Source organism: Aspergillus glaucus (assembly GCF_001890805.1).
Source record: "Aspergillus glaucus CBS 516.65 unplaced genomic scaffold ASPGLscaffold_14, whole genome shotgun sequence".
Taxonomy (NCBI): domain Eukaryota; kingdom Fungi; phylum Ascomycota; class Eurotiomycetes; order Eurotiales; family Aspergillaceae; genus Aspergillus; species Aspergillus glaucus.
The window spans coordinates 736529-760322 of NW_019170466.1; the positions used below are offsets into that span (position 1 = coordinate 736529).

Sequence of the window (23794 nt, forward strand, 5' to 3'; positions counted from 1 at the left end):
TCTTCAAAGGCGGGTTCTTCGGCTGGAGCCTCCTCGGCTGGAACTTCTTTTGAAGCCTCCTCTTCAGCAGAAGGTTCATCAGTGGGAGCAGGTTCTTCGGCGGATGGGTCCTCAGCAGCGGACCCTTCAGCGGATTCTTCTTCAGCAGGTTCCTCAGTGGGAGGTTCATCGACAGCTGCAGCTTCTTCGACAGGTTCTTCCTCAGGAGCCTCTTCAGCTGGGGCCTCTTTCTCCTCAGCAGGTTGTTCCTCAGCAGGTTCCTCAGTTGCAGCTGATTCTTCTTCGGGAGGCGATGGTTCGGCGGGTGTTTCTTCAGCGTTTTCCTCGGCGGGTTCACCCGCTGGCTCCTCCTCACCAGATTCATCAGCAGATTCCTCTGATGTCTCCTCTTCAGCTGTTTCGTCTGCCGCTGGTTCCGCTTCCTCTGCTGGTGCTGGGGCTTCTTCAGCTGGAGGCTCTTCGGGGCTTTCTTCGGCAGCTGGTTCTTCTACCAGTGGCTCTTCAGCTGGGGGCTCTTCAGGCGCCTCCTCGACTGTACTTTCGTCCGCAGCAGCTTCAGCTTCGTCGCCAGCAGGTTCCGGATCAGCAGCGGGCTCCTCTGGTGGAGCGTCTTCTGCTTCGGCGGGTTCTTCTGGTGCTGGTTCCTGTTCTTTTGTGCCTTCTTGATCGCCTTCTGATTGCTCAGCTGGTGTTTCTTCAGGCCTTTCGTTGTCTGCTGGTGCCTCCTCGTTTTCGCCTTCCAGTGGGCTTTCAACCTCAGCCTCAGCTTCGGCTACAGGCTCTTCAGCGGCGGGTTCTTCAGGTGCAGCGGCATCGTCATCTGCAGGGGCGGTTTCGTCGACGGCTGGCTCGTCTTCAGCAGGAGGATCCGCAGGTTCAGCAGCGGGTTCTTCTGCGCTAGCCTCTTCGGTTGCTTCGGGTTCAGCTTCTGCGGCGTCGCCTTCCCCTGCGAACAATTAGCTGAATTCAACATCAAGATGTGATCATGACATACCATCATCTTTTCCTTGATTTTCTTCTGCGGGAGCTTCATCTGCCGCTGGTGGTGCATCCTCACCAGGCTCTTCTGGTGTCGGTTCCGCTTCTTCAGGAGCTTCTTCTGCAGGTTGTTCCTCTTGGTTCTCTTCGGGGACACCTTCCTCTGAAGCTGGTGCGTCGTCACCATCAACCGCAGTTGCTTCTTCTGCCTCGGGTGCTGCTTCATCAGGTTGGGCTTCGTTTTCGCCTTCGGGTTTCGCCTCTTCCTCGGGTGTAGCTTCTTCCTCGGACTTTACCTCTTCGTCGGCTGGTTCTGCTGATTCCTCAGGTGGCGCCGCATCTTCGGCTGCTTCTGTAAACACATTGAGTACCAGTCACGACAGGACGACAATCGAAAGGGAAAAGATGTGACCTACCAGCATCCGGCGCGGCAGCGTCATCTCCTGCCGGGGCACTTTCCGCCTCATTAGGTTCATCGCCATCGCCCTGGTCCTTGTTTGGAGTCAGACGAGTCGTACGAGAAACGGTAGAATTGACAGGATATAATGCGGATTTTAAAGTACGACGATCGAAGGTTTGATAATGACTCGCGACTTTTTGATATTCAAACTTGGGAAGTTGTGCATACTGGACCGAGGACCCCATCTTCCGCAACTGCCTTCTCGTCGGAGGCGGGCTCTGCAGGTATAGGTTCAGAGACAGGTAGGTTGTCGTCGTTGATTACCGGGGGTGGTTGTTTATTATTGATACTCTTCTTCCTATTGCTTTTCTTTCCACCTTTGGCCATGTCCTCGATTTGATTAATGACGTAGCATTAAACCACGAGGCACCTCTACTTCAAGTAATTGGAAGAGAGGGAACTAATGAGAGACTATAGACCAAAAAAAGAAAAATGAAGGAATGTTTGCCCAGCGCTAGGCAGGGAATTGGGACGGAGCCCGATATTAAAAATTATAAGGAAATGGGTGGCAAAAAAGTGAGACGAGGAATAAGAGTGCAATTAAAGAAAGCCAAAAAGAAGGTCGCAGACGATTCATGTATAAGAGGACCGAAAGGAAAGAAGTAACGGGCATCCATCTCTCCGCCAACTAAGTGGAGCTTTCCGCTTAAAAGGCCAAACGCGAGGCGACGTATCGTCGTTTGTCAGTTACCCAGTCGAATGGGACCCATGACGGGGCCGGAGCTGCAGTGAGCTCTGGGAGGAGAACTGCAATCCCGGGCCGTCATAAACGAACTGCCCAACGGGATTTGCAACCATTGGGCCACGTCTCACGGAATTAAACAATTGAGGGAGTTTTAACCCTGATACGCACCTCCGGGGGTGTTTCAATAGGGTCGCGACGAGAACAAAACGACTAGTCCATCTGCAAGACGATATGCAGTGCGCTGATAGTCCGAGCAAGCAGTGGCCACCGGCGGACAGCATTGAAACTCAAAGCAGGATAGCGTACGCCGGAGAGTGGGGGAGTGCCACTGATCCGTAATTTTTGCTGTTTTTGCATGCACGGAGTACTTTCCGAGTACAGAGGATGCTGTGTGTTGCTGGATAAGGTAGCACAGAACGTAAGCTGGTTGATTACAAGCGAGAAACAAATGAGGCATGTCTCGCAGATCCAGCAATGGGAAAACACAGATCAAAGCAATCGGGATTGAGTAAATCGGGAGGTTGGTATCCAGCTATCGAAGAGCGGAGACCCGGAAACTGTCAGACATGGGGAATTGGGAATTTCTGCCCAATGCCGGCGCAGTGGGCAGCAGCGGTAAAAGCAGCCATGGAGAAAACAGTGCGACAATAATCCGTCGTCAATATTCCCACCCAATTGTAGGGAATAACGAGCAATATTAACCACGAGGCGTGTATCCTGACTCGCCAGTACCGTACTTAATTGTAATGCAGCTCCACTTGCGATGGAACCGTCTTGATGGACAATTCAGCAACTATGGAATCCCGGTCAGTTAGCAGCAATGGGTCAGGTCAATTGACGAGCAGATCACTGGAACTGGAGAGAGCGTGTCCGTCTTTCTTTGGTTTCATCGTCTCATCTCATCTTGATCCATCTTGAGACGGTAACCTGGTCGTGTATGACTTGTCCCTCGAAGCAAGATCCGTCTGCAGCTTAGGTGTCAGTGGCGCAATCATAGTACGAGTAAATTGCCAATTCTGTGCATCTGTAATTGTGTATAGATGGCAGCCATAATGACGAGAGGTCAAGTAGAACGAAGGGTGTCTACTCTGTACGTGAATGGAAGAGACGATGAAGCGAAAACGACAGAATGAGGCGGTGAGTGGAGTACCACGTGATCTACATTGACCCTTTTGGGCCCATCGCCACAGCTAAGTACATATCATCCAGAATACAAGCATAGAATACAGGGCTCAAAAGACCATCCCGATCTACAATGTCGAAGATATATCAATGATGCTCTGCAGTAGTACTTTCGTAGTGCGGTTTCTGGTACAATGCATGTGCCGGTATCCCGCATGCCAACTCCTATTCGTGGCCTCAGTTCATTTCTGAATTCCGTTTGGACGACGCACACTATGCAGTGCTATGTACATCTCCGCAAGAGTTCAACCCAAAATAATTAACAGAGCTGCTATAGGGCGATCTTGGTTCATCCCACATATCTCTATCTTGCCACCATACACGACACGTCGTCTGTCAACCAACTTCATGGTATCCCAAGAAGGCAATGGAAGAGAAAGGAAGGCTGTCAAGACCGTACCAAGCTATAATTCTGGCGAATGGTGGCTGAGGGTTCAGATCTATAGAGGCCCAATCCATGCGTACCAATTCTCACCAATATCGTCATCTTCATTTCATGCTGAATGATCGAATATCGATCAGCTTACGACTAGGGAGATCCATGTCCATGTCTTCATATGCCAGACTACCTCGGCAAACTAGTCTCATTCATTTTGCATTATTATAACTAAAAATAACCAGCTCATCGCGTTGGGTATCCTCAAGCCACATGCCAAAACCTGCAGACAACCGAAAACTAAACGCTCAATGACATTACCTCGATGGTTCAAATCGCCACCGGCACCTGCTTTTTCAATTGATCATAAAGCATGCAACGAAACCCGAATAGCGCCCAAGATGATATGCAGACAAAAAAACAAGGAAAACGCCGCCCAAAACGCTAACAGAAATGACAGTAACCGGCATGACCGCTATGCGCAACATGATATTCGTTAGCTCGTGGTCGTTCCTTTTCTTTTTCTGTTTGGATTTATTTGCATCGCTTTTTCGACCGTCTGATACTCATCCCAGTCTAAACCAATCACTAAAATCCATCCAAGAAAGGTCGAATCGGTACCACAATAAGGTTCCCACGACAATTGTACAAGGACAGGAAAACTCATTGCGTGAGAGCATCCATAGACTTTCTCCAGCGGGGACCAAAGACTCTCATGGTGAAGAGGGTTGAACTGCTGGCAAATGCAACCAGGCCCAGGATCGTAAAGAGCCAGCCGTTGCCGATGGCATCTATGATCGGTGCAGTGACCAAGGATCCGACGCACGAAAAGATGTTCCGCATGAAATTGTTTAGCGCAACGCCCGCAGACGCGTTCTGTGGCATAAACTCCGTCAACATCGTGGTTGCCATGCCGAAGATAATCATGGACCCGACACCGAAGAAGAAATTGGCAATCATCTATTACACGCACCCCAAGTTAGCAAGCAAGACTCTCTTGAAGATCCACCAATGCTTTCAACCTACTGGAGCAAGCCAGAAGACACCCTTGCCAGCGGTCCATCCATACCAGATCAAGCCGGCAGGATAGATGAGAGCACCGAGCCAGGCATTTTCGCGCATACGATCTTCGGGCCGATAAATCAACTTGCCGTTCTCGTCATATCGATTGGCCTTTCTGGCCTCGCGTTGCATGATGCTGTCCATCCACCGTCCTGAAAATGTACTCGCGACGACATAGCCAAGCGAGTTAGGAATGTAGAGAAGACCGACAATAATCGTAGGGAATTCGTAAGGGGCATATCCAAACGTGTGCTCGATGCTGACGTTCAACACATAGAGAGACCCAAATGTGATGCTCGCATAGTACACTGTCAAGAGAACCGGGGGGTATCGTAAGTAAAGAACAATCTTCAGTGGATCCAAGAACACCATTTTCAACATCTTCAGCCACTTTGTCGTGAATTGAACAACCTGTCTGGAAGAAGCTCGGCTCAACCGGCGTTCCATTGGCACTGACTGCTCAATGTTCTCGACCATGGCCGGAGCTTTTCGCTTTGCTAACGTCTCAGGCAGTGCAAGGAAAATAAACGCAGCGACCAAGCCACCGTAAGCGGCAAGGAACCATAGCGTACTTCTCCAATTCCACCGTTGTGCCAAGGCACCACCGACAATGGGAGCAATCAAGGGACCGCACAACGGACCAAGATAGAAAGTAGTCATTGCTCGACCTCTTTCATGCGTGTCCCAAAGATCAGCGATCGTTCCTGCGCCGACTGCTTGGACTGATGCTGAGGCGCCACCACTGAGCATTCGCATGACGATGAGCATCACAATGTTGTGAGAGATGGCGCAAAGGACGTTGAAAACAACGAAGAGACAGAATGAAACGATGTAAATTGTCCGTCGCCCAAGTCTCTCACTGAACGAAGACCACCATAGCGGAAATATGGACATGCTAAGCATGTACAACGAGATGGACAAATTGGTAATGGTGGTTGTGGTATGCATTTCCTTCGTCACTCGGGCCAGAGAGGCTAACCGATCGAGTTAGAATCAAAAAAACGACAGCAAGCTCGGCCAAAGGAAGGCTCTACTTACGAAAGAATATGGAGCTTCCCATGGGAGCCGTAGCACCTGCCACCGCAACGATGAACGTGATGAACCATTTGGTCTTCCGAGGGTAAAGTTTGGGGTTCTCGACCTCTGCCAGCAGAGTAAATTGTCCAAAGAGCCCTCGACGTTGCAATCTCGGCACCACGGTAGGACCTGGATCAATCAACTCGTCGTCGTGCTCTTTGCCCTCGACCGCCGGCGAACCATGACCCACGGATTTTTCTTCATCCCCATCTCGTGCCGGTAGCTGTTCGATGTCGATCGGTGCCGCAGTGGGTGGTCTCGATTCGTCCATACCGGAAGCCATTTCCTATACTCGCAGCTCCGGTATACCAGCTTTGGTGATCGATTGGCTCATAAAAAGAAAAACTGATAACGGCAACAGAACGCTAAATGGATTGATATAGAGTGAAGAAAGAATAGGATGAACCAGCAACCGGTAAGGCAATCGAAGTCTTTCTGCAGACGAAAATGGCGATATACGAAGAAGTATGAAGATGTGCCGATATACTCTAATGAAAATGGACGCCAATTAGAGGGGGAAAGAGGATAAAAGCGAATGGGAGATTTCATTCGAGAAGAGAAGAAAGAGAGAAAGAGAAAAAAAAAAAAAATCGAACAGGATCTAAGAAGAAGGTCCTTTTCTCTTGCCTCTACCCGAAAAGGGAAGGCGTCAGTCACGTTCTCTCCACTGTTGGAACTTGAGCTTTTTTAGGCAAGTGCCCCTCAGCCCCGACTGTCATCCAATATCAAAACCATCGAACTACAGAAATAATCGTGCCTGACAGCCCTGACAGCGGAATAACGCCATTTTTGTATTGATTAGCAATGCTGACCCCTCCTCTCTCCACAAACACTACCCCGTACTCGGTACAAAAGAATGGTTCGGAAATGCGTTTCAGACTGCGGAAACCTTAGTAAGACTCTTCGCATGGATCTCGAAATTGCTTGATGCCAGGCCTAGCGCCAATCATCTGTCAGGAACCCATGTGCCGCTCCATCCGTGGATTCTTTTCCTAAACGTTGGCAAGTCAAGGAGCTTTTCGGTAGCCGAGGTTGATGGTACTCGGAGCATTTTGCAGATCACTATTACTGAGCCTCATACATACATAATCGAATGAACCAGTACGGAATATTGCAAAACCAAGCAAATATGCTATGTTCCCTTCCTGTCTTTAAGCCTTTATGGAGAATTTTCGCCGTTGGGGCCAGCGGGGCTTCGGGTCGGAGACTAAGCTTTAATATGGAGTCTGATGGGGCCTTCCGAGTGTAGCAATTTTTCGAAACGTTTGATTCTCGATAGTAGTAATTGGGTGAATAGGAGAGCCTTGGCCTTCAGATTCCATTTCAGTTACTTTGTAATTATATGCAGTTCTATGTCCAATTGATGTCAATGTAAATATCCATTCTGTATAACAGACCAAGATACAGAGAATATTTCCTGGTGTCAGCAGCTACCACCAGGGTGTTATCCCTTGCTATATATACCAGACATATAGCCCGCCCATGTCTCACGGCGATGTTGATATGGGAATAGGCATAGTGATTGTAGAGATAGAGGTCACAAGTCTCAAGACCGTCACAAGACTGCGGCGGCGCACAAAGCGCAGGAAGACAGAAGACAACCCTGTCAACTTTGGCAGGAAATGCGTGTAAGCAACGTACTGTAGCACAGGCCCGCTGTAGCGATATCACGTCGATATCTAGCTTCGCACATGCTCAACATATGATTTCCAGGAGCTATACCTCCTTGTGCCGCTCATCCGAAGCCAGATCGGGGCAGTTCGAGGAATTGAATAGCCACACTTCGCGTTGTGATTAAGCTTGTTTGGTGAGCGCATTGTAATGCTCTCCAAGACCATAAGTGTGTCGATAATAAGCCAGCCAAATGACACGCTTGTTTCTCTCCTCCTCATCAAAGCTCTCCATATCCCCGGACTCGATCTTCTCAATACGGCCATCTCCTTGGATGACATTGATCTCGACACCATAGGCTTTGGCAATAGCTAGAAGTTCCAACTGTCCTCCCCATTCGGCCGTAAGCTTTATCTTCCGAGTATACTGGTCCAAAGGCTCCTCCATGAACGGCTCGAAATCATCTTTGTGCTCAGCAATGTAATCGGCGGTAACTGCTCGAATGGCGCGATAGCCGTCATGTTTTGGCGAAGAGACTGTCTCAACCCGCGACTCTGTGGTAGACTGAAGGGCAATCCTCTTCGGATCAGGTTTCATCCCGAGTCCTGACTCGACTAGCTGGCTGGCGATGGCGGAGTAGAGGCAATGTCCGTCGGGATTTACTTCAATCTCCTTGAGATTGAATCGCTTAAATACATCATCCATGACTTCTTTTTCGTTTCCACGGTGATCGGTTACTTTAGCAGCCTCCTCATGCGCGATTTCTGTCTGAGCCGCTTGTTCCGCTGCACGTCGAGCAAGGCGGGCTTTTTGTCGGTTTGGCTTCTTTGTATGCGTGGCAGATTTTTGCGAAGGGGTCGGAGAGGAAGTGGTATCGGAGGCGCCCGTGTCTTTGGGGGTGTCGTTCGAGTTATTCTTCTCTCGGTCTCCGTCAACAGGGTCTTCAATGCTGAGATCCTGAATCCCATCAACTCCAGCAGTATCCTCGCCGTTCAATTGTGCGACTTCTGCCTGTTGTTTCTCATTGAGTTCCTGTTGACTTCGGTCGCATTCGTCGTTGATTCCTTTGCGGGTTTTCTTGGTGGCGGCCTTTTTCTTCTGCGTGATGCGCGCTTGAAGGTCTTTTTGTTCTTTGCGGTGCTTGCTCAATAACTCCTCCATTTTGTCAACGATATGTATAAGTTAATAAAAAGAAGGAGGTTTAGCGATAAAAGAGAGACGTCGAAACGAGCGAATTGTTGTTATGGGCATCAGGCGGTTGAATTGCCAGGAGAGTTGCCCCGCAAAACCCTGACATACCAGCCCTAGGTAGGTCCCAAAATAGAATAGCGTCCTTCCCCGGATTATCTCTTGTTCCTGGCCCCCTGAGCCTCGGTATCTGCGGAGCTTTCGGTCGGCTACTCCAAAAGCAGCTGGACCATGAGGAGAAGGGCCTTTCTACAAAATGGATCATTTCCATCCTCCTTGACTGTTCTTGCTTGCTCTTGAAACATAAGTTTCTTCCCTCTGTTTTACTCAGAACCATACTACTGTTACAATGGACGCACAGAGTCTCTTTGATGTCAAGGTTCGTGTTATTCGGACGCCATGCTTCTTTTTCATTGTTAGCTGACGATTACCAGGGCAAGGTGGTGCTGGTCACCGGTGGTGCGAAGGGAATTGGTCGCATGATCTCTGAAGGATTTGTGGCCAACGGCGCTACTGTCTACATCTCGTCTCGTGATGCGAAGTCTTGCGACGAAGCGGTAAAGGAGCTCAATGCACTCGGAAAGGGCAAAGCACACGCCATCCCGGCAGATTTCTACAAGGAGGAGGAATGTCAGAGATTGGCTGACGAGCTCAAGAAGCGAGAGAACAGTAAGTTCCATGATTATTGGCAATATGGTTGGCGTTTGCGAGGTCAAACTCGACTGACTTGATCCGTCTCCCTAGAGCTCCACGTCCTTGTCAACAACTCCGGCTCAAACTGGGGTGCCCCGTACGATGAATACCCATCTTCTGCCTGGTCTAGGGTCCTTACGTTGAACCTTCAACGTGTTTTCGACATCACAAAGCTCGTTACGCCGTTGTTGGAGAAGGCCGCCACTCCTAGCGACCCCGCCCGAATCATTAACATCGGAAGCGTTGATGGATTGAGAGTTCCGGCACTTGAGACCTTCGCATACAGTGCTAGCAAAGCTGGCCTGCACCACCTGAGCCGGGTGCTGGCCAACCACCTTGGCAAAAGAAACATAACGTTCGTGTTTCCCGTGTTACCGGCTGTATTCAAATTGCTGACCCTACTTTTACCCAATAGGTCCAACTCGCTAGCTTGTGGTCCATTCCAAAGCAAGATGATGGCTGCTACACTGGAGGCTTACAGAGAGACCATCGAAGCGGGTATCCCATTGGGCCGGATTGGCACTCCTCAAGATGTTGCTGGATCGTGCCTGTTCCTGAGCAGCCGCGCCGGCGCATTTGTGAACGGTGCAACCATCACATTGGATGGTGGAACTCTTGTTGGTTCTAAGCTGTAAGCACCCGGTGTTCATATTGGAATGTCATCTATTTTTAGGCCATGCGATCTAGACCAAAACACGGAGTACCCTTTTAAGGCTGGCTACTTTTGTAAAATCGACTTGCAATTGTTTAAAACGATATGTAAGAGATTCGATAATAATAATATATCATCATCATATGTAAGAACGCTACATAACATCAGCTACCACGAATAAAGACATCCCGATAAATCTTGATGGCGGCGGCGGTGGTGGAGCGGCGACATCATAGGTGGGTTGCCGTCATAGCATCACCGCCGCCGAGTTCAGCTTTTTCTTTCATTCATTCCAATTCATTCATTCCTCACGTTCCTGCGCACCGAATCTCTGAGACTGTCTGTGTTTCTTCTGATCAGCTGATACTGAATAGCATTCTATTCTGTTCTATTTCCATCCTCCGCTCCTATATACAAGGGATATTGACAACGGGTTTTGCGGGCGTTATCTCTCCGGGAAGCCAGCTCTGTGTCTCTGCGTTGTTCCTACACCTTCGTTGCTATTTATTCCTCTCTTCGTGCCATATATTATATTGAAGGAGTCCTCGATATCAATTGTTTGGCAAACATTCGCATCCAAAAAGAATTCTGACTGGTCCTACACAACAAAGCAACCCTTTTCCCAGTGCTAGCTTCTTAGCTTGTCACTGTATCACCAGAATTTCTCGGTTTTTTCCTTTCGACAATTCAAAAAATGAGTTCGTCTCAAGCACATCCCCACCATCACCGACGGATTAGCTCTGTCGATCCATTGTCAGATGCGGATGTGTACTATGGAGATGATAATGTCCTCAACAGGTTCAAGGACCGCAGGCGTGCGTTCTCAACGGTAAGGCAGCTTTGGGAGGAGGCATAAAAGTTCCAGCTGGCTAATGTACAATAGAGCTTGAAAGCGTTCAACCGTGAGGATATTGACAGCTACCTGGGTCATTTTCCAGCAAGAAGAGGCAGTCATGGTATGTATATGTCATACAGCCTAATCACCCTGGTGCTATATGCTAATTTGTATTCTCACATAGATGAGACGTCCGCCCAGCCTCGGAAATTCCTCATTGATGTCGATGCGACGTTGCATGATCTATTGGAGAGAGAGGACACGGATAAGAACATGCAAATAACAATTGAGGATGTTGGACCGAAGGTAATACAGGATTGAAGAGCTTTTTTGAAGTAGGACAGTCATTAACACTGAGCAGGTGCTTGCGGTTGGAACTGCATCATCCGGCGGTTATAATCGATTCGACCTACGAGGAACATACATGCTCTCCAACCTCCTACAAGAGCTGACCATTGCCAAAGACTACGACCGAAAACACATTATCTTGGATGAGGCACGTCTGAGTGAGAACCCGGTTGCACGGCTTTCTCGCCTCATCAAGAACTCATTTTGGAAGGCCCTCACACGACGGATCGACGGTCACAACATCGGAGAGGCCGGTCGTGATCCCAAGGATTGGACTGACGATCCGCGCCCTCGAATCTACGTTCCACCGGGTGCCCCGGCGCAGTTGGAGTACTACAGGAATATTGCCAAAGACCATCCCGAACTGCGACTCGACGTGCAATTGCTTGACTCGAATATCACGTCTGAGTATGTCAAGGATCTCAATGATAAGCCCGGGCTGTTGGCGCTGGCCATGCACCCGAAGTACAACGAATCGGCCATGAAAGAAGATCTCATAGGAGTGCCGTTCGTCGTCCCGGGAGGTAGATTCAACGAACTGTATGGCTGGGACAGCTATATGATTTCTTTGGGTTTGATCGTCAGCGACAGAGTCGATCTTGCCAAAGCGATGGTGATCAACTTTTGTTTCTGTATCAAGCATTATGGCAAGATTCTCAACGCCAATCGCACTTATTACCTTTCTCGGTCTCAACCACCGTTCTTGACCGATATGGCGCTCCGTGTATATGACCGGATCAAGACCGAGCCTGATGCTAAGGAGTTTCTCCGCAACGCAATTCTCGCTGCCATCAAGGAATACTACAGTGTATGGGTCTCAGCACCGCGATTTGACCCAGCAACCGGTCTGTCCAGGTATCGTCCGGAAGGAAAAGGGGTGCCACCAGAGACCGAACCGAGTCACTTCACTCACATTCTCACTCCTTATGCGGAGAAGCACGGCATGGAGTTCAGGGACTTTGTCGAAGCCTACAACCATAGCAAGATCGAAGAACCAGAACTGGACGAGTATTTCTTGCATGATAGAGCAGTCCGCGAGTCAGGTCACGATACCTCTTACCGTCTCGAGAAGGTCTGCGCCAATCTCGCTACGGTGGATTTGAACTCGCTCCTGTACAAATACGAAGTCGATATTGCTATGGTTATTCGGACACATTTCAACGACCGACTGGACATTCCAAAGGAATTCCGTACTGAATCTTCCCGAGACATCACACATGAATCGTCAGCCGTGTGGGATCGTCGTGCCAGAAGACGAAAGATGAGAATGGACTCTCATCTCTGGGATCAAGAGAAGGGCATGTTCTTCGACTACGACACCGCCAAGAAGCAGCGCACATCTTACGAGACTGCTACCACCTTCTGGGCGATGTGGGCAGGGCTCGCTACACCACGGCAAGCGGCAGATATGGTCGAGAAGGCACTTCCTCGGTTTGAAGCCTACGGTGGTCTGGTTTCCGGTACAGAAGACTCGCGAGGACCCGTTGGGCTGGAGAGACCCAATCGACAATGGGACTTCCCCTATGGTTGGGCGCCGCAGCAGATGCTTGCCTGGGCAGGGTTACTGCGCTATGGATATGAGGAAGAAGCCAAACGACTGGCATATAAGTGGTTGTTTATGATCACCAAGGCTTTTGTCGACTTTAATGGTGTCGTTGTCGAGAAATATGATGTTACGCGGCCGATTGATCCCCATCGGGTAGATGCAGAATATGGAAACCAAGGTGTCGATTTCAAGGGTGCACCTCGCGAAGGGTGAGTATTTTTCCACAAAAACCACACATTGCACTGGAAACTTTGTCTAACATATTGTTCTTTTGCAGATTCGGCTGGGTCAATGCCAGTTATGTATACGGTCTGGAAATTCTCAACGCTCATATGCGGAGATCTCTGGGAGCCATCACTCCTTATGAGACATATCGCCATGCCATGGAGCAAAGTGACGACGCTTTTAGCTAGGTTAGAATTCTATTCTGACTTGGCGTTTTGGACCACCGGTGTACTTGTGTATAAGACCATCGGGAATTGAGATGAGGTATTTCTTTTCCGTCTGCATGGATTGGCGAGGGTCAAATTGATCGGGAAGTGATTATGCTGGATATGGTATTTGACTGGTATATTCCGATTGGAAATGGAGGAAACCGATTCAGCCCAAGGCGGTCCTTGGGATTATATAGGATAAAAAATAATAGGTCATTTTGAATCGAATATCGTCTTCTTTAGGTATTTCCCTTGGATTGATTGTATGTAAGTAGAATGATACGAGCTACTAAAACCCACCGTTGTTTATTTTGGGTTTGCAACGCCGAAGCCCAGAGCTCTGGAGACAGACTGGGTCTACCCCATATTCCATCAGGCACAGAATCAACAACAGACTGCAGAGTCCGAGGCTTCTCCATATCTGCCTTTGACTTCCCGCAGCTACCGCAATTGCCTCCTTACTTGACTCATATCCAAGCACCTTGTATCATACTACGTACGTTAATGTAGCTAGTACCTCCGACAATCGCAACTATCGAAGATCTCGTCCCTGATCTTCCCGATTCTCGCGTCAAAACAACCCCGAGCAAACCAAGTAGTATGCAGAGACCTTGGCTACGACGAGCATACTTCGGATGGTTCGGTGCGCTTGTGATTGGCCGTCGAATTGCCGAGGTACGATGTAGACCAGGATGTCAACTTCCATGGGTGGCTACGATATGGTAGAGATTCCGGTCATTAATTAAGCAGCACGGGATCTGTCCGACGTACTCCTCATCTACTTGGATGTATTCCGTATAGACCCTAAAGCTATGGCGGGCCGATGGATATGTTACCGGATGCGGAGGAGTGATACCGGGGAATTGACGGATCTATACGTGCTTCTACATTGGTGAATTCAACACGCGACAGAGAGCTATGCTTATTCTATTGAATGTATAATGATTTACGATATGCAAATACATAAATCCATAAGCTAAAGTCAAATGAGAATCACAGTGACTCAATGGCATCTTCCATACTACCGGTTTCGGTGTATTGTCACGTATTGTAACCCGGGTAAGTGCATGTGGCCGACGTCACCCGTGCTTATCGGTACTCGACCTCCGCGATATTTGCTTGTGAAGACAGAGAAGAGACAACAGAAAAGAGAGAACAGAGAACAAGAGCAAGAGCAAGAGTATCTCAATTACAGAGTAGCAGAAATATACCACCTAGTCATGCTCATTCAATTCTATCCTATGGCAGAATCGCCACAAAGTGGCAACCGCAGGCAAAAAAAGCTCCGGGCATGACCCATTAGACCGAGGATCACGGTGATGTCTCGATCCTCTCTTCCGAATCACAACCCCAGCTTGTGAACTCTGTTACAACACCCAAGGCTAATCATCTTGTCTGGGTCTTTCCCTCGTCTTGGTCCGCTTGTTACCCGCAGACCCGAGTGTTTACCGACAATAATCCTTCTGACGCATTCGCCATGCCGGCTCCCAAGGGTACTAATAAGTACCCTGGGTTCGTCGGGCCTTGTGATTTGGATTCTCTGACTTCTTCTTTTCCTTTTCTTTTAATCATTACTTTATTTCTTCCCCATATTTGTCTTTCCTTGGGGGTTTTCTGAAAAAGTTACTCTACCGTTACATTATTGTTCACTCTTGCTTTTCGTTCTATACCACCGGCACAATGGGTTCCTTTGAAGACGAGGACAGAAAGTATCAGGAGGAGGTCAACGATGTCAAGGCTTGGTGGCAAGACTCAAGATGGAGGTACACCAAGCGTCCCTTCACGGCTGAGCAGATTGTGGCCAAGCGTGGGACCTTGACGATCGACTACCCTTCCAATGTCCAGGCCAAGAAGCTTTGGGGCATCCTCGAGCACAACTTCAAGGTTCGTCGTCCTCGCAGACTCGAGCAAATAAAGGAGATAGTTGTGCTAACGTATATGCTCTCAACAGAACAAGGTCCCTAGCTACACCTATGGCTGTCTCGAACCCACCATGGTCACCCAGATGGCCAAGTATCTCGACACCGTTTACGTTTCGGGCTGGCAAAGCTCTTCCACCGCTTCGTCGACCGACGAACCCTCCCCCGACCTTGCAGACTACCCTATGGTGAGTTATTGGTGGAACATTGGTTGTGTCTGGTGAATGGTAACTAACGGTTGTGACTAGAACACTGTCCCCAACAAGGTCAACCACCTCTGGATGGCTCAGCTGTTCCATGACCGGAAACAGCGCGAGGAGCGCGTCACCACCCCCAAGGATCAACGCCAAAAGGTTGCCAATGTTGACTACCTGCGTCCCATTATTGCTGATGCAGACACCGGTCACGGTGGTCTGACCGCTGTCATGAAGTTGACCAAGCTATTCATTGAGCGTGGTGCTGCTGGTATCCACATTGAGGACCAGGCTCCTGGTACCAAGAAGTGTGGACACATGGCCGGAAAGGTCCTGGTGCCCATCAGCGAGCACATCAACCGTCTTGTTGCCATCCGTGCTCAGGCTGATATCATGGGTTCGGATCTCCTTGCTATCGCCCGTACCGACTCCGAAGCCGCTACCCTCATCACTTCTACCATTGACTTCCGCGACCATTCCTTCATTCTCGGCTCTACCAACCCAGGCCTCCAGCCTCTGAATGACTTGATGGTGGCTGCTGAGCACGCTGGTAAGTCTGGAGAGGACCTCCAGGCCATTGAGGACCAGTGGAACGCTCAGGCCGGCCTCAAGCTCTTCGACGAGGCTGTCATTGACACCATCAAGAGCGGTGTGCACGTCAACAAGGACGGTCTCATCAACGACTACTTGAAGGCCGTCAAGGGCAAGAGCAACAGCGAGGCTCGTGCCATCGCCAAGGGCATCACTGGTGTCGACATCCACTGGGACTGGGACTCCGCCCGTACCCGTGAGGGTTACTACCGCTACCGTGGCGGCACTCAGTGCGCTGTCAACCGTGCGGTTGCGTTTGCACCCTTTGCCGACCTCATCTGGATGGAGAGCAAGCTCCCCGACTTCAAGCAGGCCAAGGAGTTCGCTGACGGCGTGCACGCCGTCTGGCCCGAGCAGAAGCTGGCCTACAACCTGTCGCCATCCTTCAACTGGAAGAAGGCCATGCCTCGCGACGAGCAGGAGACCTACATCCACCGCCTTGGTGAGCTCGGATACTGCTGGCAGTTCATCACCTTGGCCGGTCTGCACACGACGGCACTCATCTCGGACCAGTTCGCGCACGCGTACTCGAAGCAGGGCATGCGGGCGTACGGCGAGCTGGTGCAGGAGCCCGAAATGGAGCGGGGCGTCGATGTGGTTACACACCAGAAATGGAGTGGTGCCAACTACGTGGACAACATGTTGAAGATGGTTTCGGGAGGTATCAGCAGCACGGCTGCCATGGGCAAGGGTGTGACGGAGGACCAGTTCAAGGCGTAATTTAGCGATGGTTAATCTTTTTTCCTGGTCTAATTTGTATATTAGATGATCTTTTTCCTTTTTGGTTTATATGGGCTGTTCATGATTTGTTTCGGTCTTCCTTCGGGAAGAAAATATACCTAGTCTATAATGCATTGATTAGCAACATTAACAGTTTTCTGTCAGTACATAGTAGAAAATATTTCAGCAAGTAAACCCCGAGGTTGGTGTTCTAAAGGATCTCCATAATAGTGGTGGGCGCATCTTATGATTAACAGGTCCGCAATAACCGCGGTTCAGAGGAGGATCGACTGGTGAGGGGAAGCTAAAGTTACTTGCAACTCACCAGAAACAGAAAAGAACGCGAGAAAATTTCCATGCGACGGAAGCTTGGCTGGATTAGTATAAATACGGTGGATATCCTGAGGGGGACTTCATATTAAAACTTCCCGCAATTGGTTAGAGGAACGGACATCCGGTCTCCTATATCAGTACACTCTTCACTTTTTCTTCTTCCTTTCCTCTTCTGTTTCACCACCATTTCGCTCCTTTTCTCTACGTTTTCCAGAATTCACAATGGGTGCTGTTGATATCCCTGAGCTGCAGTATACGCCCCTCGACGACATCCAGGGGCATGTTGCTGAGCTACGCCAGACCTTCTCGGAGCACAAGACCCGCGATGTCGAGTTCCGTCTGGTCCAACTCCGCAAGCTCTACTGGGCGTGAGTTCTCTTTTCTCTTCTGGTTCTCTGACTGACGCTAACTGGAACACTCAATAGCATTAAAGACCGCGAAGACAGAATCGCCGAAGCTTGTCGGTTGGACCTGAACAAACCCGCCTTCGAGACCATCATTGCGGAGAGCGGCTGGCTGGAGAACGACTGCGTATTCGTGTCGCGGAATCTGCAAAAATGGGCCAAGGATGAGAAGGCTGAGGATATCGAACTTACGTTCAAGTTTATGAACCCCAAGATTAGGAAGGACCCGTTGGGTATGGTGTTGGTTATTGGGTGCGTTACTCCGGATAATAATTGCGGGGTTTGGAGCTGGACTAATGGATTGGGAAACGTACAGAGCTTTCAACTACCCCTTCCAATTGACCCTGGGTCCCGTGATTGGTGCTATTGCCGGTGGAAATACCGTGGCCATCAAGCCCAGTGAGAACGCCTCCAGAAGTGCCGTCATCATCCAGGAGATCGTCGAGGAGGCTCTCGACCCCTCCTGCTACAAGATCATCCAGGGCAGTATCCCCGAGACCCAGGCCCTGCTGGCTGAGCGCTGGGACAAGATCTTCTTCACCGGTGGTGCCAACGTTGGCCGCATCATCGCCAAGGCGGCCGCTCCGCACCTCACCCCCGTCGTCTTGGAGTTGGGGGGAATCAACCCCGCGATTATCACCAAGAGTGCGGACCCGAGACTCGTCGCCCGTCGCCTGCTATGGGGTAAGACCATGAACGCTGGTCAGCTTTGCACGTCGCAGAACTACCTCCTCGTCGACCGGGCGATTGTCCCCCGCGTTGTGGAGGAGTTCAAGAAAGCGTACAACGAATTCTACCCGCAGGGAGCCAAGGCATCTCCCGATTACTCGCGTATGATTAACGCGGGTCACTTCCAGAAGCTCAAGTCTATGATTGACAACTCCGAGGGCAAGATCTTGGTTGGTGGTACTATGGACGAGAAGGAGCTCTTTATTGAGCCTACTATCGTCGAGGTCAACTCTACTGATGACTCGCTCTTGATCCAAGAGAGCTTTGGTCCTTTGATTCCTATTCTGCCTGTGGATGACCTTGATGAGGCTGTCAAGATTGCCAATGGCATCCAGGCCACTCCTTTGGGTCTCTACCCGTTTGGTTCCAAGCAGGATACCGACAAGAGTGAGTACTGACCGAAATTTCAAAGAGCGTGTATATTGACTAACTCATCAGTCCTCTCGATGACCCGCTCCGGTGGTGCCGCCGTCAACGACGCCGCATTGCACATTCCCACCCTTCCCTTCGGTGGTGTTGGTGAGAGTGGCTACGGTGCCTACCGTGGCAGAGCCAGTTTCGACACCTTCGTCCACCGTCGCCCTATCACCACCAGCCCCAGCTGGCTCGAATCCATCCTCGCCATCCGTTACCCTCCGTACGCCGGCAAGGCGGGTCCCTTCCGGGCTGCCAGCACGCTGGTTCCCGACTTCAACCGTGATGGAAAGAAGCTTAGTATGGGCTGGTTGCGGATGATCTTCACTCTTGGTGGTGGAAGTTCTACAGCTGGTGCTGGGAGAGCGGCTGCAGTTGCTGCAGGTGAGTAAACTTTCTTTTCTTTTTCTTTCATTTTTGGGCTCTATATTTTGGAATGTCCTTTTGGATTATTGCATTATTGCCTTGCCCTACCCTACCCTGCACTTCCATTGTTGCGAATCGCAGACTTCTCACTCGGCCATTTTGATCCATCAGACGACCGACAATGATTACCATCGGAGCCCTTTTCTTTTCAACTCGACTGATTTCCTTTTGTGTTGTGTCTGCGCCATCGTGTCTTTTCATTTTGGATACCCCCATATACCCACCCATACCCCAGATCTATCGATATAATCCCCTATTTCCTAATCACCGTCGCTCTTTCGATATACATATGCACATATTTCCTGTCTATATATCATGTACTTACAATCTCACTTGCACATAACAGTGGCCTACGTTGTCATGCGGGTTCTCGAACGCCGGGCGAAGCTCTGAGCCGGCCTGTTTTGATTATATACGAACTATAATTGGATCGTTCTTCTTTTCCTTTGTGTCTGTTTATTGACGTCGGAACTTGTCTAATGAGTTTTAGGGAGATTACTCATGAGATGGAAGAGAATGAGATGAAACGAGATAAGATTGGCGGTGGTTTATGTACGATAGTATGAGCAACGGGGGGAGTATTCAGCTTCGCTCCGCAATAAATTGTTTCCTTGCTTTCTTAGTTATTTGCAAGTACACAAAAGACAAATGATTCCAGCAGAGACGCCTGGAGCTGGGTCAGTATACATGGACTATCACTGATCAGCACTAATAGTGTAGTAGATAAAGCATTCCCACATCTATAATGATCCGATCGTGGTAAGGAAGAGACTGGATTAATATGCGGTTAATAGCATTAAGCAAGATGGCACTTCATGAAATGCTCTTCATTATTCATTGATATGATAGATAAATGCATCATCATCCAAGATATCTAAGCTAAACCAACTATATCACCATAAATAAATCCAGCACATACTCAGCAAGTAAACGATGCATCAACACCTCGCTTCCACCCCCCTCCGACTAACGCACAAATACTTCACCCCCTTATATGGCCTCACGCCCTCGCCTAGCCCGCGACTCCGTCTATGATCGATGCTCAGACTGTCGACTTTGATCCCTGAGGGAAGCCATCCCTGGACAACGAAGGAGACAGAGGCCGAGTTTGGCATGAGAGAGGCATTGAGTTGGGATTTTGTTTTGCGGGGTGCGGGGCGGAAGATAGATTGTGAGGATAGCTGTGATGATGGTAGTGGGGATGTAGGGTTAGGGGAGGAGGGGGGCAATGGTGAGGAGGCGAGGGGGGAGGATTGTTGTGGTGTTGGGGATTGTGGGATGGAGAGGTGCGGATCTGAGGGTTCTGCTTGTGTTTCTGCTTGTTGTTGTTGGTCTGGGTCTGCGGAGGTGTGTTTGGATTTAGAGACCTTCTTGGTCTTCTTTTTCTTTTTTGTTTTCCGTTTCCTGCGGACCGATGGGTCCATTCCTGTGCCGTCTTGGTATGATGTTGAGGGGTCGTAATAGCCCTGCAAGAGGTTTGTGTCTGCTTCGGCTGCTTCGTCCTCCATGTCTTCGTCCCCCGTTTGGTAGCCGCCTACGGTGCATCGGAGTGTTGCTGTTCCGGAGACGGTTCCTGCGTCTTTGGTCGGTACGCGCCATTCGAGGACATCGCTCCCGGGGTTGTATATGGCTTCACCCCGACTGGCTTGCATGTCCGTGATGTTTCGGACAGATTGGGGTATTGGTACTGTGACGACGACTTCGTCCAAGACCGGTGCGGAGGGAGTCCCGCCTCCTGCACCGCCGAGGAACGAAGGCGTCGATGTGCCTGATCCGGCGCGTCCTGCTCCTGGTCGTGCGGCAGGTGCGACGCCAGGGAAGCTCGTGTTGAGGGTCAACCGGACCTCGAATTCGGAGCCTGTCGGTCCTAATGACTTCCGCATGTCCACAAAAGCGGGTAGGAAGACCTTCTCCATGTGACTTGGCGGTTCGTCGAGGTCCGGGTCAATGGGGAGAAGGTCTACCCCATACCCTGCAAGGATAAAACGACCATCCGGAGGGACAAAGCTAAGATCCCCTGGCCGCTCCCTCCATCTCGCTAGTCGGACACTCGGATGGAACACTGGTAGATCCACCTTCTGCCCAATAGCTTGTTGTCCTCCTGGGGTTGTCAACGATAGAAGCAGGTCGGGGATACCCGACATCTTAGCTGTGAATGCAATTGTCCCCGAGACCAGCGCAGAGAGCAGACGTCCGGATGGTGCGATTGTAACGGAGAGCGATTCGATGATATCGACGTATATTTCATTTGACGTATGTCGGACATTAGGCCTTCTCCACAAAATTGCAGGGCCCTGGGAAGCGGCTGACGACAACGGCGGTTTCAAGGAATTAGGACCTCCCAATGATGGCGCAGAAGACGATGACCTGAAGCAACCACCAGTTAGTATACAACTCCTATACCCCGCAGCTTGAATACTAACCCAACTCCACCTAACAGCTTCCCCATCCACCCAGGCACATCGACCACCTCTTGTAGCGCATTGAGCTCCGTATTGCACACCAGCCCTCCATCGCACATCTCATGCAGCAGCTGAGCTACCACATCGTAGTTCGACTGGATCTTGGTCGAGATCAACGGCGCCCCGACGAACTCCTCCAACACATCGACAACCCGGTGTAGAAACTCCAGCGCCAGGAGCGGCTCCGTATCCACCTCCGATACCGCCAGGAAGAGTAGATTCGACTGGACCACCGAGAACACGGTTACCGGCGGGGAGGTGCTCGGGAAGTAAAGAAGCGAAGGGCGCGGGGCTGGATGGGCGAAGTATAGCGGCCGGAGCGTTGCTGCAGACGGCGGGCGCGAGCGATATACATGCTCTACCAAAGGTTGACTGTAGAAGTGGTAATTCGCAACAGTTAGCAGGGCCGCGGTTGTATATAGCCAGAGGAACCGGATTGCGGGAGGAGAGGGGTGTTCTATACTTATGCTCATCATAGATGTAGAGCGCATCGATCTCGCCGCTCATCGTGTCAATTTATGCTCGTTTCCTGCTCGATTCGAGCCGACCGGATGCTACAAACTCCCAGAATGCTCGGTGTTTGTCTGGCTCCGTTGAAGATATTCCCAAATCGAGAGAGGTCCGATTCTGCCGTGGATGCCCGCCTTCCTCAGGTTTCCCCCAGTTGAAGATGGAGATGAGTGTTATCGCTACGAATTGATGTCTATCCACTTGTTATAGGCTATACTGCTGCTCTCAGGAGATCCCCCTGGTCAACGCATCATGGCACCCGCACAGAATGACTCCTGGAATGTCCAGGAAAAGGATGCTAAACGAGCCATCGCCGATGATACATTCGATGACTGCCTTTCTTGCAGAGTAACAGGTATGTCTGTATCCTTTCTGTTCTCTTGTCACTGCCTAACATAAGGCTGCTCCAGGTTCTGCCGCGTTCGTTGGTCTCGGTGTTTACAGTTACTATACGGGCATGAACAATCTACGCCAGCAGGAGAAGACAATCATGCAAAGCGCAACCAAATACAAGATGGGTTCTCGACAGCTGGGCATTGCAACTATTTCGGCAACCTTGGTAGGCATGGGGATCTGGAGAGCAATCAATTAAGAGCTGGTATGCTCCGTACAGTGGTGGATACGACATGATGTTACTGCTTTCCAAGATAATTGTATTTATACGACTCAAAATGAAGAAGAATAACCTCCACCCCGGGTATCGCCCTGCTCAATAAGGTCTATGTGTTTAAAATGATTTAAGAAACATAAAACATAAGAAATAGAAGAAGAGAAAAGAAAAACAGAATATATCAAAAGATGAAGACGAAAAGGAAAACCAGAAAGCAAATGCAAGACTCCCACGAAATGCAAAATGTCGAATCAATCAACCGCTGCGTGACACCGTAAGAATATAAGCTTCGTCCCGTCATCCGACTTCATATTCTTTAGGTGAAACGACCCCTTTTACCCCCTCCAAACATATCGGACAAGTCAAAGAAGTCAGGAACGGCAAGTTTCCTTTTCGAACCTACCCCGACAGATGGTTCGCGTGCCGACGTACGCTGGTTGGATCGTGTCAAGTTGTTGTGGCGATGCTGCGAGCGGGAGTTGCGAGGGAAGACGGAGAGAACAGGTGCTCCATCGGAAGAATTTTCCGATGGTTGCATGTCGACATCTTGCTCTTGAGGCTGAGGGAACGAAGGGCCAGACGTGAATGTGAAAATGGCTGGCTTGTCGAAGGAGTTGGCTTCTGGCTGTGATGGTGGTGCCGGTTGCGGCTGCGATTGTTGCTGTTGCTGCGGGGCAACGTGCGCATCTTGAGGAGACGAGGCGGGTTTGGGTGGTGATTGCGAAGCGTCTGGCCCAGACTGTTCCTTGCGGACTGCAGCCGGCGTTGTGCTCCTAGCTCGCTTTTCGGTATCGTCATCGTCGCTACCGGGGACCCCGTTGCTATCCAGTCTCTCCGTTGCCCATTGTCGAACCGACCAGCCTTCTCCATCTCCTAAGCCCAAGTTCTCCCTGTCGAGGAACTGCAACAGATCCTCAATTGCTTCCTGGTAGCCCGCTTGCCTTGCCTGGGATTGTTCGCAGACAGCATTCTTGTAGAGGTTGGTCACGGATAGGGCGGCGGCTTTGAACGACTGCAGAAGTTGCTCAGGGGGTTGAGGACGAGGAGTCGAGCTCGGTAAGGAAGTGTTCAACGATCTCATGGAGTCCATGTTGGGTAGGTGGCTGTAACTCGAACAGCTCCTCCTTTCTTGTGCCTTGAAAGCCGTCCCTCGTTAGTCAGAGCCGTTGATGAGAATGGAGACGTAGAAATCGAAGGAATTAAAGAAAGCAGAAGAGAAATCCAAGTTATTTGAGGGGAAGAATACCTATACAAAATCGAAACAAACACCGAACAACGGTTCAGGTAAGTTTTACTGTGTTGTTGTAAGGCAGAGGGGACGAAGCTGCAGATATGACCGCAGCGTTTCTTTTGCT

At 50.1% G+C, this 23794-nt stretch overlaps 12 protein-coding genes across 12 annotated transcripts; 6 read left to right on the forward strand and 6 right to left on the reverse strand.

The window, feature by feature from the left end:
* Positions 1-1746, reverse strand: ASPGLDRAFT_515749 (uncharacterized protein). Its single transcript, XM_022547564.1, has 4 exons — positions 1395-1746; positions 995-1330; positions 382-946; positions 1-331 (listed from the first exon to the last, which is right to left on the reverse strand). Exons 1-4 carry the CDS (start codon positions 1621-1623, stop codon positions 313-315), a joined length of 1149 nt encoding a protein of 382 aa, XP_022399586.1. The 5' UTR covers positions 1624-1746; the 3' UTR covers positions 1-312.
* Positions 1747-1917: 171 nt separating this feature from the next.
* ASPGLDRAFT_515715 (uncharacterized protein) lies at positions 1918-2500 on the reverse strand. The gene is made up of 2 exons (XM_022547563.1): positions 2072-2500; positions 1918-2015 (listed from the first exon to the last, which is right to left on the reverse strand). The coding sequence occupies exon 1, from the start codon at positions 2402-2404 to the stop codon at positions 2126-2128; it is 279 nt and encodes a 92-aa protein (XP_022399587.1). The 5' UTR covers positions 2405-2500; the 3' UTR covers positions 1918-2015; positions 2072-2125.
* A 1374-nt stretch (positions 2501-3874) lies between these two features.
* Positions 3875-6390, reverse strand: ASPGLDRAFT_49015 (MFS transporter). Its single transcript, XM_022547016.1, has 3 exons — positions 5782-6390; positions 4708-5717; positions 3875-4641 (listed from the first exon to the last, which is right to left on the reverse strand). The coding sequence occupies exons 1-3, from the start codon at positions 6101-6103 to the stop codon at positions 4345-4347; spliced, it is 1629 nt and encodes a 542-aa protein (XP_022399588.1). The 5' UTR covers positions 6104-6390; the 3' UTR covers positions 3875-4344.
* A 1224-nt stretch (positions 6391-7614) lies between these two features.
* Positions 7615-8852, reverse strand: ASPGLDRAFT_37001 (deubiquitinase OTU2; the record flags this gene model as incomplete). The annotated part of the gene is made up of 2 exons (XM_022544765.1): positions 7615-8575; positions 8833-8852. The coding sequence occupies 2 exons, from the start codon at positions 8850-8852 to the stop codon at positions 7615-7617; spliced, it is 981 nt and encodes a 326-aa protein (XP_022399589.1).
* Positions 8853-8968: 116 nt separating this feature from the next.
* ASPGLDRAFT_129153 (short chain dehydrogenase/reductase family) lies at positions 8969-9947 on the forward strand (the record flags this gene model as incomplete). Its single annotated transcript, XM_022540863.1, has 4 exons — positions 8969-8998; positions 9054-9288; positions 9364-9667; positions 9728-9947. 4 exons carry the CDS (start codon positions 8969-8971, stop codon positions 9945-9947), a joined length of 789 nt encoding a protein of 262 aa, XP_022399590.1.
* Positions 9948-10056: 109 nt separating this feature from the next.
* ASPGLDRAFT_515812 (uncharacterized protein) lies at positions 10057-10778 on the forward strand. The gene is made up of 2 exons (XM_022547566.1): positions 10057-10662; positions 10763-10778. Exon 1 carries the CDS (start codon positions 10166-10168, stop codon positions 10499-10501), a length of 336 nt encoding a protein of 111 aa, XP_022399591.1. The 5' UTR covers positions 10057-10165; the 3' UTR covers positions 10502-10662; positions 10763-10778.
* ASPGLDRAFT_129502 (alpha,alpha-trehalase) lies at positions 10659-13106 on the forward strand (the record flags this gene model as incomplete). The annotated part of the gene is made up of 5 exons (XM_022540896.1): positions 10659-10793; positions 10848-10920; positions 10984-11105; positions 11161-12902; positions 12971-13106. The coding sequence occupies 5 exons, from the start codon at positions 10659-10661 to the stop codon at positions 13104-13106; spliced, it is 2208 nt and encodes a 735-aa protein (XP_022399592.1).
* Positions 13107-14807: 1701 nt separating this feature from the next.
* Positions 14808-16551, forward strand: ASPGLDRAFT_129155 (isocitrate lyase 1; the record flags this gene model as incomplete). Its single annotated transcript, XM_022540864.1, has 3 exons — positions 14808-15011; positions 15079-15234; positions 15295-16551. 3 exons carry the CDS (start codon positions 14808-14810, stop codon positions 16549-16551), a joined length of 1617 nt encoding a protein of 538 aa, XP_022399593.1.
* Positions 16552-16913: 362 nt separating this feature from the next.
* On the forward strand, positions 16914-19278 carry ASPGLDRAFT_49022 (hexadecenal dehydrogenase). Its single transcript, XM_022547017.1, has 5 exons — positions 16914-17252; positions 17310-17540; positions 17605-18404; positions 18456-18815; positions 18969-19278. The coding sequence occupies exons 1-5, from the start codon at positions 17107-17109 to the stop codon at positions 18980-18982; spliced, it is 1551 nt and encodes a 516-aa protein (XP_022399594.1). The 5' UTR covers positions 16914-17106; the 3' UTR covers positions 18983-19278.
* Positions 19279-19639: 361 nt separating this feature from the next.
* ASPGLDRAFT_174601 (putative AP-3 adaptor complex subunit mu) lies at positions 19640-21885 on the reverse strand. The gene is made up of 3 exons (XM_022542826.1): positions 21783-21885; positions 21281-21691; positions 19640-21224 (listed from the first exon to the last, which is right to left on the reverse strand). Exons 1-3 carry the CDS (start codon positions 21824-21826, stop codon positions 19796-19798), a joined length of 1884 nt encoding a protein of 627 aa, XP_022399595.1. The 5' UTR covers positions 21827-21885; the 3' UTR covers positions 19640-19795.
* A 196-nt stretch (positions 21886-22081) lies between these two features.
* Positions 22082-22421, forward strand: ASPGLDRAFT_37007 (uncharacterized protein; the record flags this gene model as incomplete). Its single annotated transcript, XM_022544766.1, has 2 exons — positions 22082-22184; positions 22240-22421. The coding sequence occupies 2 exons, from the start codon at positions 22082-22084 to the stop codon at positions 22419-22421; spliced, it is 285 nt and encodes a 94-aa protein (XP_022399596.1).
* Positions 22422-22464: 43 nt separating this feature from the next.
* Positions 22465-23744, reverse strand: ASPGLDRAFT_49025 (uncharacterized protein). Its single transcript, XM_022547018.1, has one exon. The coding sequence runs from the start codon at positions 23527-23529 to the stop codon at positions 22756-22758; it is 774 nt and encodes a 257-aa protein (XP_022399597.1). The 5' UTR covers positions 23530-23744; the 3' UTR covers positions 22465-22755.
* Positions 23745-23794: the final 50 nt, after the last annotated feature.

Coding starts and splice junctions, on each gene's coding strand:
- ASPGLDRAFT_49022 (XM_022547017.1), top strand. CDS start 17,107: ATGGGTGCTGTTGATATCCCTGAGCTGCAGTATACGCCCCTCGACGAC. Junction 17,541..17,604: donor GGTATGGTGTTGGTTATTGG/GTGCGTTACTCC, acceptor GGAAACGTACAG/AGCTTTCAACTACCCCTTCC. Junction 18,405..18,455: donor CAAGCAGGATACCGACAAGA/GTGAGTACTGAC, acceptor CTAACTCATCAG/TCCTCTCGATGACCCGCTCC.
- ASPGLDRAFT_515749 (XM_022547564.1), bottom strand. CDS start 1,623: ATGGGGTCCTCGGTCCAGTATGCACAACTTCCCAAGTTTGAATATCAA. Junction 1,331..1,394: donor CGCTGCCGCGCCGGATGCTG/GTAGGTCACATC, acceptor ATGTGTTTACAG/AAGCAGCCGAAGATGCGGCG. Junction 947..994: donor AAATCAAGGAAAAGATGATG/GTATGTCATGAT, acceptor AATTGTTCGCAG/GGGAAGGCGACGCCGCAGAA.
- ASPGLDRAFT_49025 (XM_022547018.1), bottom strand. CDS start 23,529: ATGGACTCCATGAGATCGTTGAACACTTCCTTACCGAGCTCGACTCCT.
- ASPGLDRAFT_515715 (XM_022547563.1), bottom strand. CDS start 2,404: ATGCTGTCCGCCGGTGGCCACTGCTTGCTCGGACTATCAGCGCACTGC.
- ASPGLDRAFT_49015 (XM_022547016.1), bottom strand. CDS start 6,103: ATGGCTTCCGGTATGGACGAATCGAGACCACCCACTGCGGCACCGATC. Junction 5,718..5,781: donor GGGAAGCTCCATATTCTTTC/GTAAGTAGAGCC, acceptor TCGATCGGTTAG/CCTCTCTGGCCCGAGTGACG. Junction 4,642..4,707: donor GTGTCTTCTGGCTTGCTCCA/GTAGGTTGAAAG, acceptor TGCGTGTAATAG/ATGATTGCCAATTTCTTCTT.
- ASPGLDRAFT_174601 (XM_022542826.1), bottom strand. CDS start 21,826: ATGAGCGGCGAGATCGATGCGCTCTACATCTATGATGAGCATAA. Junction 21,692..21,782: donor TACATCTATGATGAGCATAA/GTATAGAACACC, acceptor CCACTTCTACAG/TCAACCTTTGGTAGAGCATG. Junction 21,225..21,280: donor AAGCTGTTAGGTGGAGTTGG/GTTAGTATTCAA, acceptor TGGTTGCTTCAG/GTCATCGTCTTCTGCGCCAT.
- ASPGLDRAFT_515812 (XM_022547566.1), top strand. CDS start 10,166: ATGGCGGCGGCGGTGGTGGAGCGGCGACATCATAGGTGGGTTGCCGTC.